The following is a 19,341-nucleotide window of genomic DNA, read 5'->3' on the forward strand; positions in this document are numbered from 1 at the left end:
CAATTTATGTACGACTGTTTGAATTCTGTTTGGCTATTTGAAAAACTGCTTCTCATATATTTCTGATTTGAATTTCTGTAGATTTTTATTGGTGAGTGTAGTCTTATTGAGCTGTTAGCTCATCCTTGTTTCTTCGTGTTTTTTAGGTTTTTGGAAAGGGAAGAAAGTCTTAGATTAGTCGTTCAGTGTCTGATCAGTGATTATGTATTTTTGTATTTTTGATTTTTGTACAGTCATGGACTTTCTGTTCTGTTCTTTCTAGTTGTAGCCATACACTGTATTTTATATGATTATTTTGATGAAAGAAAGAAGAAAATAATGGATGCATTGTTGTGGATCTATGGCTTATGATTTTGATGATCACAAACATTCTTTTTTCTCTACAACTGTCTTATCTACTGACATTTCAGGTTCACATGATCGGACTGCAATTTGGAATCAACTTAAGATTGGGTAGACTAGGTTTGAGTCAGTTTTGTACACTTTTTCCTTTCTTGAGTCTATTATATTTGGTGTGGCTCCTGATGCTTTGTAACTTGGAAGATTTTCTGACTATTCCTTAGATTTTATTATTTTTGGTAACATCATCCGGGAATATTTTATATCGTCCAGGACGATCAGTTCAAAAGAAGAAACCCTAACTAGGGCATCCTCATTAAAGCAACCGTCATTATGCAAAACACATCATCTTGGACGATTTTGTATCGGCCAGGACGATAGGCTAAATTTAAAAAGTTTCTGCCGCCAGATCCATTTAGGAATTACTTATTTTTGGACATCGGCCTGAACTATAAAATATCGGCCAGGACGATCCAGGACAATTTTTCCAAAATTTCTCTAGCAATTAAGGAAAGCAATTAATGGTGATTTGCATGATCACATCGGCAGGACCGATTGGAAATCGGCCAACTTCATTTCAGGGCGATGTTCAGGACGACTTTCCTCATATTTAAACTAATCGGCCAAGATGATATACCTATCGTCCTAGACAATAATGTCGACAACTTGCATTAATGAGCTTGTTTTGAGCCCTTCTATTTAAGAGATGACAAGGCAGTTTGTAAGTGTCTTTGACAGCCATTGTAGCTTCGTTCTTGTGGGGGAAACTTGAAGAGAAAGCTTGAAAGGGAGTGAGGAATACTTTTGACGGTATGCAGTGTCCTTCGGATAGGAAGGTACCGTTAGCTATTTTTCTGTTAGATGGTGAAGCTGAGCGCTGGTGGACGAGCCAGCAAGAGGAAAATTTCTAAGGTAAACTGAACTCTCTAATTACTTAGGAAGAATTTTCTAAGGTATTTTGATCATAGTTTGTACCTCCTTCTACAAGACAACAAATGCAGAAGACTTTTCTGAGGTTGGTTCAGGGGAGCAGGACAGTTATGCAGTATGAGGCAGAGTTTACTTCTTTGGCACGATATGCTCCGTAGCTAGTGAGTACTTCTGCTGAGAAGTGCTACAGACTTCTGAGAGGACTACGAGATAGTCTGAGGCAGCCCCTGGTACTATTTCACATTTCTGATTTCTCTAAGCTTGTGGAGAGAGCTCGTCTGATAGAGAATGATCACATAGCTACTCAATAGCGATGAACTGCTAGTAGGAAGATGTTCAATGGTGATACTTCTGGCAGTGGGTTTTTTGGAAAGAAGAAATTTATATCTGGAGACCCCAAGAGGAGTGGACAGTCTATATTCACTACAGTTTCTGATAGTGGCAGTACTACTAGTTCTGGATCAGTTAGTGGGGCACCTGTATGCCAGACTTGTGGAAGAAGACATTTTGGCCAGTGCTACAGGATGATTGGTTAGTATTTCAGATGTGGTCAGCCAGGACATCAGATTGTAGAGTATCCACAAGCTGGATCTAATCGACGATTTGAGTCCAGATCTGATAGTTTTGCCAGATCAACAGGAAGACCGAGGATAGTTTCTCCACGTACTATTTTTGAAGGATCATCTAGTAGAGCTGGTGGTTCGGGTTCTATGGAGAGGAGACCACCTAGTGATAGTTAGAGGGAGTCTGATTGTTTTGTAGTTTCAACTCTAGTTCAGCAACGTGTATAGTTTGAATCAGTAAGAGGCTCGAGATGCTCCGGATGTAGTGACAGGTACAATTTATATTTCTGAACACCCCTGTCATGTTTTGTTTGATTCTGGAGTGAGTCACTCATTTTTGTCCGAGTGCTGTTTTGATGTTTTGCATTTAGATTCTGTGACGTTACCAGTTTCTCTATATGTTCTTTTGCCGGCTGGGATTAATTTGATTGCTCGAAAGTTTTGTTTTTATGAAATTAATATTTCTGGCAAGAGTGGAAGTCGTGTTTGATTTTGTTGCCGATTTCTTTGTATGATGTGATTTTGGGCATAGATTGGCTGAGTCTATATGAGGCTCAGATTGGCTATTTGAAGAAACAAGTTAGTTTATTTTTGGATGGTAAAAGATGTGTATTCCAAGGTTAAGAGGCATTTTGTTCTGTTTGATTTCTGTGTTTGAAGTTAAAAGATTGTGGAAGAAGGGTTGTGCGGTGTTTTTTGCCTCAATATGGGATATGAATATTGATGCGGGTTCTATTTCGATATCTCAATTGTACGAGAGTTTTCAGATGTATTTCCTGAAGAGTTAGTTAGTTTGCCTCTGGATAGAGATGTTGAGTTCTGTATTGATGTATTTCTGGGTACAGCTCTGATATCTAAGACTCCATACAGGATGGCACCGAAGGAACTTTTGGAGTTGAAAGTTCAGCTCTAGGAGTTGGTGGATAAAGGATTTTTTCCATCCTAGTGTTTCTCCTTGGGGAGCACCTGTTCTGTTTGTGAAGAAGAAGGATGGGACACTACGGATGTGTATTGACTATAGAGATCTGAATAAAGTTACAATTAAGAATAAGTATTCGTTGCCACAAATTGATGATTTATTTGATCAGCTGGCTGGATCTTCTGTATTCTTCAAGATTGATTTGAGATCTGGATACTATCAGGTGAAGGTAAAGGAAGTTGATGTGATGAAGACAACTTTCAGTACTCGGTACGGGCTTTACGAGTTCTTAGTTATGCCTTTTGGGGTAACCAACGCACCGGCTATTTTTATGGATATGATGAACAGAGTGTTCAAGGAATATTTGGACCAGTTCATGATTGTCTTTATAGACGATATTATGGTATATTCTGCTTCCGAAGAAGATAATGCTAAACATTTGAGAACTGTGTTGGAGACTTTGAGACAACATCAATTGTATGCTAAATTCTCCAAGTGTGAATTCTGACTGAAGAGCATTTCTTTTCTGGGGCATATGGTGAGCAGAGAAAGTATTTCTGTTGATCCTCAGAAAGTTCAGGCAATTGATAATTGGCCAATGCCTACTATGGTATTCGAGGTACGTAGTTTCTTGGGCATGGCTGATTACTATAGAAAGTTTGTGAAGAGATTTTCTCAGATTTCTGCACCTCAGACGAGACTGACTCAGAAGTCAGTAGCTTTTGTTTGGACACCGGAGTGTGAAGCTAGTTTTCAGAGATTAAAGGATTGTTTGACTTCAGCTCCAGTGTTAGCACTTCTGTCAGGTACGGAAAGATTTCAGGTGTTCAGTGACGCTTCACTAAAAGGTTTGGGCTGTGTTCTGATACAGCTTGGTCAGATAATTGCTTATGCTTCAAGACAGTTGAAACCACATGAAAAGAATTACCCGACGCATGATTTGGAATTGGCTATAGTTGTATTTGCTTTGAAGATTTGACGTCACTACTTATATGGCGTCAGGCGTGAGATATTTATAGATCATAAGAGTTTGAAGTATATCTTCACTCAGAAGGATCTGAACTTGAGGCAAAGAAGATGGCTTAAATTGATCAAGGATTATGATCTGACGATTCAGTATTACCCTAGTAAGGCTAATGTGATAGCAGACGCTCTGAGTAGGAAGTCTTATGGATTATCAGGTATTCACCTTCCTTCTGTTGAGTATTTGATACGAGATATAAAAAGATTACAGTTGGAGGTGATTTCCTCTACTGGTCTGGATTCTAGTGTGTTGACTCAGAAGGACATTCAATCTTCTTTGGAAGAAAGGATCTATTAAGCTCAGAAGTCAGACGCTGACTATTTGAAGTTGATTGATCAGATTGAATCTGGTAAGAAACCTGAATTAGAAATTTTTTATTCTGGTGTTATTTTCTGTAAGAACAGGTTGTGGATTCCTATGTCTAGAGATCTGAGGGAAGAAATTTTGTACGAATCTCACTTTTTAGACTATACCATTCATCTTGGAAGTGGTAAGATGTATGGAGATATGAAAAGGTTATTTTGGTGGCCTGGAATGAAAATGGATATAACGAAGTTTGTTTTGAAATGCGAAGCCTGTCAATTGGTGAAGGTAGAGCATCAGCGACCAAGAGGTCTTTTGCAGTCGTTGCCTATCCCTGAGTGGAAGTGGGAGGAGATAACGATGGATTTTGCTATGGGTTTTCCTCGATCAAGGCAAGGACATGATGCTATTTGGGTGCTTGTCGATCAATTAACAAAGTCTGTACATTTTCTTTTGATCAAACAGATGGATCCGATTGATAAGTTAGCTCAGGTATATGTGAAAGAAATTGTCAGATTGTACGGTGTACCAAAAGTGATTGTATCTGATCGAGACGGATGGTTTATTTCTAGACTTTGGAAGGGTATTCAGCAAGGTTTGGGTACGAAGTTGCATTTCAGTACTAATTTTCATCCGCAGACTGATGGGCAGTCTAAGAGGACTATTCATGTACTAGAAGATCTACTGAGGTTATGTGTTTTGGATTTTGGATGAAGTTAGGAAGATCATATCCCACTGATAGAATTTGCTTATAACAACAGTTATCAGTCAAGTATTGGTATGACACCTTACGAAGCTTTATATGGCTGAAAGTGTAGAACACCTTAATTCTGATTGAAGTGGGAGATAGACAAGAAATGGGTTCAACTTTTATGGATGAAACTGTTAAGAAAATCAATATAATTAAAGAAAGATTGAAAGCTGCACATGACAGGCAACAAAAGTATTACATTTAGAAGGACAAGTTTGTAGAATTTCAGGTTGGTGACTTTGTCTATGTCAATGTCAGTCCGATAAAAGGCGTCAACAGATTTGGAAGAGTAAGTAAGCTTAGTCCAAGGTATGTCGGACCTTTTGAGATCATTGAAAGGATTGTAAAGTCTGCTTATAGATTATTATTGCCTGATCAAATGTCCGATATACAAAATATTTTTTACGTATCTTCTTTGAGAAAGTGGATGTCTGATTCTGAAAAGAAACTATCTGCTGATGATGTGGAGATTCAGGAGAATCTGCAGTACAAGGAAGAGCTTAAACAGATTTTGGCTTATGATGTTCGCAAGTTAAGAAATAAATAGATTTCGATGGTTAAAGTTCAGTGAAAGCATAGAACAGCACGAGAGGCGACTTGGGAGAAGGAGTCGGATATGAGACAATTATATCCGCATCTGTTTTGACTCAATTTTATTTTGGAAATGTCGAGGACGACTTTTTTCTGAAGTTGGAGAGATTGTGAAAGTCATTTTCCTTCCAGGTTCGTCTAGACGAAGTTGGATCGTCCGGGGACGATCGGTACAGGTTTGTACAGGTTTTGGGGATAGAGAAGTTTGCCCCTAGACGAAACGAGGTTCGTCCATACGAAATTTTTCTAGAGAGAAAGTCATCCAAGTACGATAACAAATCCGCCTTGACAAATTTTGTCCATAGGGCAAATCATCCCGGGACTATTTGGGATCGTCCAGGACGATCTGGTTGGATATATATGGACATGAGATCTTTTTGATGAGAGAGAAAAGTCCATGAGAGAGAAAATTGAAGGAAAAAGAAGAAAAAGTGATTTTTGGGCGACTTCTATCCATTTTCGTCCGTAGCTGCAGTTGAGTTAGTTGACAGACTCGAGGTAAGGCACATTCTGTCTTTCTCAATTTTCAGAAATGATGATTTTGACGACTTTTCTATTTCGGATTTTATCTCCGTTAGCGAATAATTGATTCCGTTTTGTTCTGATAAACTTTTTACTGCGTAACTTTTAGTATGTTTCTGAGATGATAATTGTGCACGTTTTGAGTATTTTCTAAAAGATTTTTACCATATATTTTGAATTCTACGGCGTTTTGATTGAATTATGAATTATCATGATGTTGAAAAATGTTGCTTTAGTACAATGAAAGTCTTAGAATGATGTTGTGTACTAACTGTGATAATTTGGTAAATTTTTGAATCTGTGAATTTTGTATAAATTCTGTATACTGTCATTATGCCGTTGACGATTTTTCTAACGAAATCTGATTTTCTGAATTGAATGTTCTAATGTGTTGTGCTATCAGAAGGGAGTTATAAGGGGCAAGAATCCTTTGAGATTATGCCTGTGTCAGGAAAATCTGAAAGGAAAACAAGTTCTGTTCTGAAAATTATATATATCTGTTCTGTTCTGGTGCTATAAGCACAAAGGGAGACATAAGGGGCCAAAATTTGTCTAGACTCTATCAGTGTCAGGGAAGGGAGGCATAAGGGGCCAGAATCCGTCGAGATTCTGTCAGGGTCAGGGATATGTGATATGTGAAATGTGATATTTGAAATGTGATTTTATCTGATTTGAAATATGTTCAGTACGATTTTGTTTGTTCAGTATGATTATGTTTGTTCTATACGATTATGTTTGTTCTGTACGATTCTATTTGTTCTGTGAAATTTGACTTTAATATTCTGTTACATTAAGTGAATTCTATTTTTCTGTATCAGTGATGTGATTTCTATTTGATCAAGTATCTGTATTCTGTGGACTATACAATTTCTGACTGTTTGAATTCTGTACGGCTATTTGAATAACTTCTTCTGATATATTTTCTGATTTGAATTTCTGGAGATTTTGATTGGTGAGTGTAGTCTTGCTAATGTTAGCTCATCCTTGTTTTCTGCGTGATTTTTAGGTTCTGGGAAATGGAAGGAAGTCTTAGATTAGCCGTTCAAAGTCTGATCAGTGATTAGGTATTTTTGTACTTTTGATTTTTGTACAGTCATGACTTTTTTGTTTTTTCTGTCTGTAGCCATGTACTGTATTGTATATGACTATTTTGATGAAAGAAAGAAGAAAATAGTGGATGCATTTCTTTATATGAATTTGAAGTTTATAACAGCTCTATGTTTCTATTTGTTCGAATATTTGGAAGAAAGTTCTAAAGAAAATTTCAAAACTAGATCCTAGATTTTCAACATTTGTCGCGGCCCGACGCGAAGGGATTCGTTCTGGTCGGGTTGGGTTGTGACATCTGATATCATGCACAACACATCAACATGAACTCATATGAGATACAGAGAAATTAGATTCGTATCAGAATATCATCGGAGAGTATAACGGCAGACAACGAAAATTCAACAGATTAAAATTCACTGTTTCAAAAAATTATCAAATTATCAGAGATCGTAGAAAACAACATTTCAAGACTATCATTGTACTGAAGCAATTATTTTCAACATCCAGATAATTTCATATTCGAAGAAAACTCTGCAGAATTCAAAATACTCGGTGAAAATCTTCCAGAAAATACTCAAAACGTGCAAAATTATAATTTCTATAACATACCAAAAATTACATGGTAAAAGTTTTACCGGTACGAAATTATACTAGATTTTCGCTAACATAAACAAAAATTTAAATAAGAAATCCATTAAAATCCACATTTCTGAAAATTGAGAAAGGCATAATGTGTCTTACCTCGAGTCGTTCAACTTTCCCAACTACGGCAACGGACGAAAATGGACCGAAGACGCCCAAAATGCGGTTTTCTTCCTCTTTCTTTCATTTTCTCTCTCCTACACTTCCTCTCTCTTCAAAAATATCTCAAAACATCTATTTAATGAACTCGATCATCCAGACGATGCTCTCCATTCATCCCGGGACGAAGCTCTCTGGACACGAGCGTACAAACGATAATTAATTTCATCCCTGGACGATGCTCTCGGGAAATATTTTGTTCAGCTCGTCTCGGACGAACTCAGGTTTGTCCAGACGAACCTGCATTTTACTCAGTTCGTACTGGCAGTTCGTTTGTACTACCATACAGATTTTAAACATTTTCTTTAGTTCGTCCAGACGGTTCGTCCATACTAACAGCACAAAAAAAAAATCCAAACATAAATTGAAAATTTAAGGGTTTCACACCTCTTCCATGTAAAATCACGAGTAGCTCGCTCTCCGAACAAATATAAGATGAACCATTGATTATTTGCTCGTGAATACTTTCATTTTGTGGCTCAAAAACACTAATTAGATATGTTCATGAACTAGCTCATTTGATAGCTCAAGAATACTAATTAGATATGTTCATGAACAAACTCATTTATAGCTCCATAAGACTCATTTGTTTAAAGACCAATAAGCCTAAAATGAATTGAACATAAACCAAATATAAACACACTTTAATTTAAACAAATTAAGCTAGAACACAACAAAAAAACTTGAATCAAACTTGAACTTTGAACAATCTGTTAATAAACGAACTCAAACATAAAAATGCACATACTCGACTCGGCTCTGTTTTTTTGTTGTTAGAGGCAGAAGCAAGTTTCGTTCAAGGGAGGAAATTGCCCCCCTTAAAAATAATAATTATAAGTAAAGGCATTTAAGTAATTGGCCCCCTCTAAACTTTTACTTTTACCCTTTTTCTGCCCTAACAACCCACTCACAGCTCACATTCATGTTCTCTCTTCTTCGCGAATCACACGCATCCCTCTTCCCTCTTCTTCGTGCAGCAGCTAGCAAGAAGGAATCACGAATCTCGTGAGCTCAGAGCTCCCCTCCAAGTGCAAGCGTGAGTCTTTCTTCTTTATTATTTCATATTTTTATTACTTCTCTTAAGTTTCATATTTTTATTCAGATTAGTGAGCTTTCTCTTCCTTATATCAAAGGATTCATTATTGATCTTTTTTTGTTCCTCTCTCTCTCTCTCTCTCTCTCTCTCTCTCTCTCTCTCTCTCTGTTTTACTCATATTTTTTTTGTTATGCCTTTTGAAGGCCTTTTAAGAGCATGCTATTAGAATATCAATGTAGTTTTTTTCCTTTTTAAGGCCTTAAAACTTAGCAAGCAAGTCTATATGAGATGCATATTCACATTCTCCATATTCAATACGCATATTTGTTTCCAACGACTCCACAAATTATAATATAGAATAAAAACTTTATAACAATATTAAATAAATTTTTTTCACAGACATTAAAAACAATTAATTCCATTAAACAACATTAAACAAATGCTTTGAATGGAAGATAAACAAATTAACTTATCATGGTTATGTATATAACTGACATTATAGAATATATAAAATTAATCAATGGTGTTAAATATAAATTGAAATAGATTTTTTTTTTTTTTTTTGCATTCCAATGATAAATAGTAAAATAATATAAGTAAATAAAGAGATCAAAAAAATTTTGATGATAAAATCAGTGATATGATTTTCCCTGAAATTTAACATATGGATCTTTTTTTGTTAAGTTTAATATTTAAAATGCTACTAGATTTGTTATATACTTAATGTTCAATTTTGTCCAAAAAATCTTTCTAGACTTAATAGATGGAACATTATTTAAAGAGGAAATAACATGTAGAGAGATCAACTTGACTGGTCTGTTGGCTGATCCTTGACCTCGGCCTTAAATATGGAGTTATGATGTGAATGATATGGATAAAATTTGAAGAACTTATCTTTTGAAGGGACCCCATCAACCGAGAAGTCATCAATTTTCTTAAATATTAATCGGCAATATTGCACACATATTTAATCCTAAATGATTTGAAGAATATACTTATTAATTAGAGTACAACATACAAAAAGATGTTATTTTATGTCTTTACTTCTACATATTCAAGCCTTAAGAACAAAATAGGAAGGGCCAAGCTATGGAGACTCATTTGTTGGAGAATGATTAAAAAATCATAAGAATAAAAAAAACACTACTTGATCATGTTGGAGAGCATAGTGGTGAGCATAACAAGGTAAGACAAAATTGTGAAGATTTATTGAAGAATCAAGAATACAAACTCCCTACATTATGGCTGAGCAAAGAGAAGAAGAACAAAAAAGATTATATGGTCATGTTAAGTCCTATAATAGATTATGTTTAATTTCTATTACATCAAGGATTATCATTTTGTGGGTATGACGAGTCTTCTAGGGTCAATGAATCGAGATAATTATTTTGAGCTTTCTTGGTTTCTTTGTAAATCATAATGATGAAATTAAATTGGTTATGTCTATATATGCAAGCTCTAACATAAAGTTAACATCACCAAAAATCTAGAAAGAAATTTGTTCTGATATTGTTGCTAAAACTTTGACACATATTATGAATGAAATTGGTAACTCTTATTTTTTAATCATAATTGATGAATCTAAAGATGTTTCTATAAAAGAATAACTTGTTGTTGTAGTGAGATATATAGATAAGTTGGGGCAAGTTATTGAAAGGTTTGCATGCATTATACATGTTTCTTCAGCTCATGTGGTTACCTTGAAGATAACCATTGAAAACATACTTATGAAACACTCATTGAGCATTCATAGAGTCAGTGGTCAGGATTTTAATGGAAAATCCAATATGTGAGTAAAATTTAATAGTTTGAATGCACTTATTCTTCATTATAATCCTCAAGTATTTTATGTTCATTGTTTTACCCATTAACTTTAACTATGCTTGGTAGTGGTATCAAAGAATCATTTCTAAGTAAAACATCTATTTGAGTTTACTTTTAAAATTATAAATACTATTAGGACTTCTTATAAGGGATCAAATGCTCTAAAAGCTATTTAGCATGATAAAATACTTCAACATCTTAAAAAGGGCAATCTCCTAAGCAACCATGGTTTAACTTAATAGAGTAATTTACAAAGATATTGTAAAACTTGATATAGTTCACATTTTTATTCTTTAATTAGTCTTATAAAAATGTATGCTTATGTAATTGGAGTACTTGAGATTGTTAAAGAAGAAGGGGTAAATTATCAAAAGTCGGTTGAAGTAGGTGTTCTGATTGATATAATGAAATATTTTGATTTTATTTTTCAATGCATTTGATAATTGATATTTTGATGATTACACATAAGTTATCACATTCATTACAAAGAAAAGATCAAGATATATAAAATGCAATGAATTTGGTGGAAAATATCCTAACAATGACTATATATTCTAAGGGAGAATGGATGGATTGTTTTATTAGAGGAAATACCAAATTTTTAATAGTGCTTGCAAAGTTGAAGTTTCAAATATGAATGATACATACAAAACTCGTCATTGATCAATACAAATATGTGAAAAAATATCAAAACTACATCATTATTGTGTTGATATGTTCTACACTATGGTTGAGATGTAACTTTAAGAGTTAAATAATTATTTTCTGAATATAGTTATGAGTTACTTCTTTGTTTGACATGCTTAAATCCAACGGATTCCTTCAATACTTATAATGAGAGGAAATCGATACGTCTAGAAAAATTACATCGAGATGATTTTTCTTCCATTGACCTTGTGGCTCTTAAAAGTCAATTGTCAACTTTTATAATCGATATGGGTACTAAAGATGAGTTCTCCTCCATAAATAGTATCGTTGATCTTATAAAGCAAATCATTAAGGTCAAGAAGGATCGTGTGTATCCTCTGGTTTATAAATTTATTAATTTAGCATTAATTTTATCGGTTGTTATTTCTACAGTGGAAATAACATTTTATGTAATGAGGATTGTTAAAAATCAATTATGTAGTATGATAAGTGATGATTGACTCACTGATTGTCCGATACCTCACATTAAAAAAGATATGTTCGATTTAATTCCTAATGAGATTATAATGCAATATTATCAAAAGATATAAAATAGAATAATAATCTTGTAATAATTTTCAACTTATCAATTATAATGTAATACAAGATTTTGTTTTGAATTATGTTATTATTTTATTTTATTTTTTAAATATTGATCAGTTATATAAAAATTTTATCCCCTAAATGAATGGCTAATTCCGCTCCTGTTGGGAGACCGAGATATTTGTCATCCTTATCATGATCATTATTAGTACATTTTAATTTCCTTGAAATTTAATTAATGCTAAAAATTATTTTTGTATTGCTCCTCACAAAATTAAAATTTATAATTGATATAGTAATGACAAGGTTCGAATCGTAAGATGACTTCTAATTTTTCATTATTCATATATTATCCTAAAATACTGAGATTAAAATAATAAACATAACAATTAGATAAAAAAACATTTTTTTTTCGAAAAAAAAAATGTTTAAAATAAATATAAATTTCCTAGACAATTCTTTAAAAAACAGCGAAAGAAAATCACACCACACTATCTCTCATTATCAGCACATTAAAGAAGGCAGAGGCAAAGCAGCTCATCTTGCCTCAACTTAGTCGCCGCTTCTTTACTTTTCTCTCCACCTCCACCTCCACCTCCACCTCCACTAAAAATAAAGTCGGCAGTTTTTTTCAGGTGCTTTAATGGGGAATTGTCAGGTAACTGACGCTGCGGCCGTCGTTATCCAGCATCCGGACGGCCGCGTTGAGCGACTCTACTGGCCGACGAGTGCCGGCGAGATCATGCGAAGCAATCCCGGCCACTATGTAACCTTAGTCACCTACTATATTTCCCGCGGAAACTCTGAGACTTCAAATACTGCTTCCTTACCCATCGCCGCAGGCGAAACCGTCCGGCTAACTCGCATAAGGCTTCTCAGGCAAAAGGATATACTCCTCGTCGGCCAAGTTTACCGACTTGTTACTTCCCAAGGTTTGCTGTCTTAAGCTTTACGCCTTCCAATCAAATCTTGCAATAATCATGAAGGGGAGATCAGATTAAAACTGATTTCCCTGAAATTTTTGCCCCTAAAATCAAGTTATGCATTTGTCTACATTATTATAACGGTTGTGAAATCTCTAAGAAAACAGAATAAGAGTTAGAGATTCATAAAAGCTGGAATAAAAGGTTAAATTTACGGCTGAAGATATTTTGCGTGTTTATAAAGGCTTTAAGAACGAGAAATCGTCTAAGTCATGAGATGCTATTTATTTCATAAATTTTAAAATTAAAGAGATATAGCCGGTTGTTACAATTAGTTTGGTGTTCTTGCCTGTTGTGATGGATTATCTGTATTTTAGAGGTGACAAAAGCGCTTAACGCCAGGAAACAAGAAAGGATGAGGAAGGATCAAGCAGAGCTGATCAAGCAACAGGAACAACAGCAGAAGCAGAGACAAAGGCTTCAACATAGTACAAATGTTGAGGAGGGAGTGACTCAGGTAGTGGATCTTATTTTTCTAGTATTATGATTCGACAGGGGAAGAAATTATTACTACCTACCATACAGTAATTTTGCATGTGAAGAATGCGTGTAGTCCATTTGTTTCAGTATAATGTTATATATTGTTGAGTGCTCTGTGTATTTCAAAAAAAAAAGAAAAAAAAAAAGAAAGAGTTTATTGTTAGTACATAGTTGAATTCAGTGCACAGCTGATACGTAGCTGTTTACTTCGTATACAATGAGTACATAACTATCTATTCACGTTATTCGCCTATAGAGCTATTTATATTTTTCGCACCTAATAATTTCTCAAGAGAAGAGGCATATAATGGCTGGAATGTTTCAGGTGGAGAAGAATGAGAGGGAGAAGCAGAGGAGTACTAGGTATTGGCGACCATCGCTGCAGAGTATCTCAGAGATTGGAAGCTGATATATGGCCGTCGTTCTGGAGAGTTCATCAAAGGGATTCTACTGAATTTGTTTTCAAAATGATGAAAGAGCTCATGCGGGCAGTGCTCAGAATATTTTATGAAGGATTATAGGTTGAGGAATGCTACTAGAAATGGAAAGATCTGCAGAACAATGCATTAAGGCTGACTGAAGGGGAGAAATAGATTTCACTAGCATAAAACTGTAGCCTTTTTTCTGCACTGTAAAAGTTCTATCTGACTTCATCATTATTAAGGTTGAGGCTATCTAAAATGGTTGGTGTGTATGTTCGATTGTGCTCTGCTTGATAATTACTTCGTGTTCTATTAGATTTTATAAATCTTTTAATTTTATGAGTTACATACAAATAAAATTTTGTTCGACTTAACGGTAGCCGGATTGTGTTCTTATATACATATAAATATAAATATATATACATGTGTGAATATATACTTAATTATTTTTATATGTATATATATGTATACATTGTGTATATGCTCGGATAAACAATTTTTGACATGTATATGACTTTTATGTATGAAAATTTTAGATCTCTTAAGGGGTCAAGCTCAAGTAAGGTCATCTCCAAATAAAATATATTTTTTACTTCAAAATATAATAACATTCTAAACTACAATAACTCATCTTCAACGAAATTCTATTTGTTAGCGCCAAAATAGAAATTTTTATGCATATTTTATCTTATATTTTTTAATACCCAACATTTTGATTTAAAATAATATAAAAAAAATGATTGGCTTCGCATTGTTCACTTTGCGATATTAGCAAGAGATTTGGAGTTCGGTTGGAAGAGTGGCCCGACTACATACGTGCATTAAGCACTCAGTTGGAGATGCCTAAGCTCAGACTCCTTTACGGCCTTTTAAGGCAGCTAGCCTTGTGTTTCAAGGTAGAAATTCCGACAAATGCTACTAAATGGATAGAGCAATTAACATGATAGTTAAACTTGAAAAAATATATAATTTATTTTGGTCTATTGGTTTAAAGCTTTGGCTATCAATTAAAAGGTTCAGCTGGCTTTTTCAGCAGTTCCACCTCTCTGCTCTCTTATGTTCCTCCTCTCTCCCGCCCATTTCATGGGTTTTTCGTGAGTTTTTATTGTGATTTTGCTTGGATTTTCTTTCATTCTCTAGTTACCTTCTTTTCCACTTTGTTTTTTTGCGATCTTGCATGGCCTTTCTCACGGCATCCGTCTTTAGGTGCAGCGATCTTGGCTTTCTTGCTTGTAAGAACTCTTCTAAATCTTTCAAAGAGGTGTTAGTTAGTTCTGATTCTTCTGTGGAATTTTCAAATATGAAAGTGACTACGCTTAGAGGATTTTCGGCGTCATGGATCTCTGAGGTGGAAGTTTTGCATCTTGCTAAGCCATTTTATTATGTTTTAGTTGGGAAGTTTCCACTTCGTCGGCCAATTCTAGAGTCTATTTTTTTTAATCTAGAACTATCAGGTGATTCTTCTATCACTCTTTTGAATTAGAAGAATGTTCTGATCAAGATTGCTAACGATCTTGATTATGGTAGGGTATTTGCGTGTGTTTTATGAAGTCGATAAAATGAACCCCTTTTCTTGATTTATCGGAAGAATCTCCGATCGTATCTTTTCTCTCATTGCATTCTTTTCGGTTTAGGATCCATATGAATAATGCAAATGTTGTGGGTTCTAGACCATTTATTGCATGTATTCTTGTGGAATTGAACATTTCTAAGTCTCATCCCAATTCGATTTGGCTTTGACCTGAGAAATTTAGGTATGTTCAAATGGTATTTGCTCTCATTACAAATCTATGGGTCATAGAAACTCTGAAAGTATTAATTTGCATCCTTGTTTGATGAAGGCTGACGTTTATGTTCGGTCGGTTGTGTCAGCTAGGGACTTGGCTTTAAAAGATCGAGAATTGGATATTGCAGGTGAGAAATGGTTGTTTCTGAGTTTTGCATTGCTTCTCATGTTTCAACATTGCATGACCATGTGGAAAATTTAAACACTAAGCTTTGCAACATTAAGATGGTGATTCTGGTCCCTCTGTGATGCCGATTTTGTTGGGTCTGGTTGCTTTAACGGTTCAGATGGATGATTTCCACAATGAATATATGGTAAACTTGCCTGACAATCAATATGCTTCCCCTTAAATTAATTTACATTGTGTTGCTCAAGAGGATTGTCAGACATGGTGTTGATATTAGCTTGTCCTTAATTCATGTTTCTTCTCCTCAGCATGATTCCCTTGTTCTTGTTGAGAAGGCTATTATGGGTACTCTTGATAATTTAGATGATGCTAATGTGGGAGTTTGTGATGTTAACAATTAAGGTCGATTTGGCTGATTCTTCTTGTGGTTTGGTGTCCCTATCTATTAACTCTGTTTCGGATGATGCTATTGGATCACCTATCGTTAATAATCAAAACATGCATTTTATTGAGTTTCTTATTTCTCTTATGTCTTCTAAATCTTTGTAAGCTCAATTGGCTTTAAATGTAGATGACGTTTGTGTTGATCATTCTGATTGGATTGATGGTCTGTTTCGCCTTGCAGGAGTGTTGGGAAAATTTGGGTAGTGCTATTGATGAGTTTAATGAGATGTGAAATTTATTTGTTGGGCACATCGTTCATAAAGCATTATATCGTGCGGGGGGCAAAAGGCGTGGGAGAAAAATCTAAGAGGTAGTTTTTGGGCGGTGTTTGAAATTTATGTATGTAATGTGTTTATGAATTTATTTTAATTGACTTAAATATCCCAAAAAAATTGAAAACATTTATTTAAATGGCAAAAAATTATGAGTCTTCCAGCCTTAGTCAAAAGTGATAAGGCAATGAAATAGCATTCCTAAAGGGGTCCCATGAAGTTTCCACTTGTGGTTGAAAAAGGAGTCGCCCTGGTCCCTTCATTGTATATTTCCCTTCTACATGAATTTGGCGAGGGACTGTTTGGGATTATTTTTTTTTTAATATTTTTTATTTTATGTGTTTTTTAATTAATATTAATTTTTAACTAAAATATAAATTTAATTTTTTTTATAATATTTAAAATTGATATATCATAAAAAATTATCTTGATAGGACACAAATCTCAAGGCAAAAATCAAGCCGAAAACTTCAAAAATTAAATCTGAAATCATCTGAACTTCGATTTCAGCAAACTTATAATCGAACTAAGTGTCTCGGAAATTCGAACTCAACAACACAAAATTCAACTTAATCCGAGCCCAAATGAGTTTCAATCAAAGACTTGAAATGCTGTTGGAAGGTTCAAACTACAATTTGTATTATCAAACGGTTTCCAAACATGACATGCTTATAATCAAATCGAGCGGATCGACGAGACAAATCCAACGAGCCCAAGATTGTCGAATTCCAATGTCATTAAGACCTTCAAATATCTAAAAAATGGTCCACGATCAAGGGATTCAATATCGGTTGTCCATCCATACCAATCCACATTTGCCCTTTCAAGATCTAACTTGGAAGAATTATTCAATCAATCATTTAAATCAATCTTCTACCAAGGCTATCTATAATAATCAATTAGTGATAAACTATCTAATAAAATCTATAATTTAAAACATCATATAAACATTCTATTCATTCTCAAAAGTTCATTTACAATATTCAGGATTTACACAATAATCACGATTCCATCCAGTCCTGAGTACAAAAGAATAACTATAACAAAAAGGAACAAAAACTTGAAGAACTCAGATCAACCTCACACTCCTGCTCCCTTTCCCTGACCTGAAATTATTAACCACATATAATGAGCTTCAAAAAGCCCAGCAGGTCACCAAAAACTTACAACTGAAGTCAAAGCACGGTACAAAAATAATATACATATCAATCAGTCAAATCAATAACATTCACTTGCACATGATCATTGAATCTATGCAGATACAAAAATCAGTAATCAATACATAATCAATAAAATCTACAGTCATCGGTAGGAGAATCGATAAACAATTAAAAACCCATAATGCTCAATAAATTAGTACATATGTCAATTCCATCATATCTTAAAACAACGGTCAAATCCATAGAAAAAATCATCGTATCAGTATTATCAATCAAATCAATATCGTATCAATAACATCAATCAATCGTATCAATAGGATCAATCAAATCATTAAATATATAAATCATCCCCAATCAATAATATCAATCGGTATAAAATCATATAAAACAATCAAATTAATACAAAGAACAGTTGAAATAAAATCAATATAATAAAAGCATATTCTATATCACATGTAGCAGATAAATATTCGGTGTATCAATGAATCAATGAATACATAATATTGATGAATCAATAATATCAGTATCCGTAGTATTAACAAATCAATGCAATATCAATATCCCTATCAGTATCTGTATCCAGTGATATATACAGTATGCAATATCAATAAAATTCATGCAGTAACAGTAAACCTATAAATCCGTCAGTAATTCCGTTCAATATCAATAAATCGATCGATATCCATAAATTTGTACGGTAATTAATAAATCAATAGGTAACAATAGATCAATTCAATATCAGTAAATCCATAGGGTAATCATAAGAACAATACATTAAACATCCAATTCAATATAATAGTCTTACTTAACAAGTGCAATCACTGATTATTAAGGCATTTTTTAGTCTTGTAATATCGATGTATCGTTGTATCCGTTGGCTCAATAATAGTGTCGTCACTCTTCTCCCGTCGGCATATTCTCCTTATGACTCCCAATCGTTATATCACGTGATCAATAGAGGATAACACCAAAACCTTTTTAAAGGAAAGCCCGTCGGCCCACTATCCTAAACAGGTCAATCAATCTCCAACCAACGGTTCAACCAGTCTTTACTTGTTTTTCAGTAATATAACAGTATTTCAATCATATATCCACATTCGTATACATCTCATTAATACATTGTAATCAACAAACACAATTTAACTCAATTGAAGAAAATCATTAAAATATCGTACAATCGACAGAAATCCCAAATATGATCAAAATACACAGTTTCAGAAAATTACCAAATTATCAAGAATCAAATAAAACATCATTTCAAGACTTTACTTGTATTGAAGTAATATTTTTTGACATCCGGATAATTTACTATTCGATAAAAATCTCGCAGAATTCAAAATACCCAGTGAAAACTTTTCAGAAAATACTCAAATCGTGCAAAATCATTATTTCAACAACATACCAAAAGTTACGCGATAAAAGTTTTACCGGTGCAAAGATATGTAAGAATTTCGGTAACGGAAACACAAAACTGAGCAGAAAAATATCAAAACTCGAAATCTTCGAAATCAGAAATAGGATTCAGATTCCTTACTGCGAGACAAACAATTCTTTCAACTGCGTCGACGGACGAAAATCGCACCGCGTCTTCCAAAACCAATCTTTTTCCTTCCTTTTTCCTTCTCTTTCTCTCTCCAGCTTTCTCTCTCTTCAAAATATCTCAAATCATCTATTTAATGAACTCGATCGTCCAGACGATGTTTCTCGTTCATCCCGGGATGATCTCCTTTGTACCCAGATCATACAGACGATAATGGATCTTTGTCCCTAGACGATGCTCTCGG

The 19,341-nt window shown here is 34.4% G+C and overlaps 1 protein-coding gene across 1 annotated transcript; it reads left to right on the plus strand.

Annotated features, from left to right (window-relative positions):
• Window positions 1-12,373: 12,373 nt before the first annotated feature.
• Window positions 12,374-14,114, plus strand: LOC110093356. The gene is made up of 3 exons (XM_020818211.2): window positions 12,374-12,815; window positions 13,184-13,323; window positions 13,672-14,114. The coding sequence occupies exons 1-3, from the start codon at window positions 12,527-12,529 to the stop codon at window positions 13,753-13,755; spliced, it is 513 nt and encodes a 170-aa protein (XP_020673870.1). The 5' UTR covers window positions 12,374-12,526; the 3' UTR covers window positions 13,756-14,114.
• Window positions 14,115-19,341: the final 5,227 nt, after the last annotated feature.

Source organism: Dendrobium catenatum, unplaced genomic scaffold (genome assembly GCF_001605985.2).
Source record: "Dendrobium catenatum unplaced genomic scaffold, ASM160598v2 fragScaff_scaffold_1306, whole genome shotgun sequence".
Classification (NCBI taxonomy): domain Eukaryota; kingdom Viridiplantae; phylum Streptophyta; class Magnoliopsida; order Asparagales; family Orchidaceae; genus Dendrobium; species Dendrobium catenatum.

Bases quoted from the DNA above. Each gene is read 5' to 3' on its own strand.
- LOC110093356 (XM_020818211.2), top strand. From the start codon at position 12,527: ATGGGGAATTGTCAGGTAACTGACGCTGCGGCCGTCGTTATCCAGCAT. The intron at 12,816-13,183 runs GTTTGCTGTCTT...TCTGTATTTTAG, and splicing joins CCGACTTGTTACTTCCCAAG to AGGTGACAAAAGCGCTTAAC. The intron at 13,324-13,671 runs GTAGTGGATCTT...GGAATGTTTCAG, and splicing joins TTGAGGAGGGAGTGACTCAG to GTGGAGAAGAATGAGAGGGA.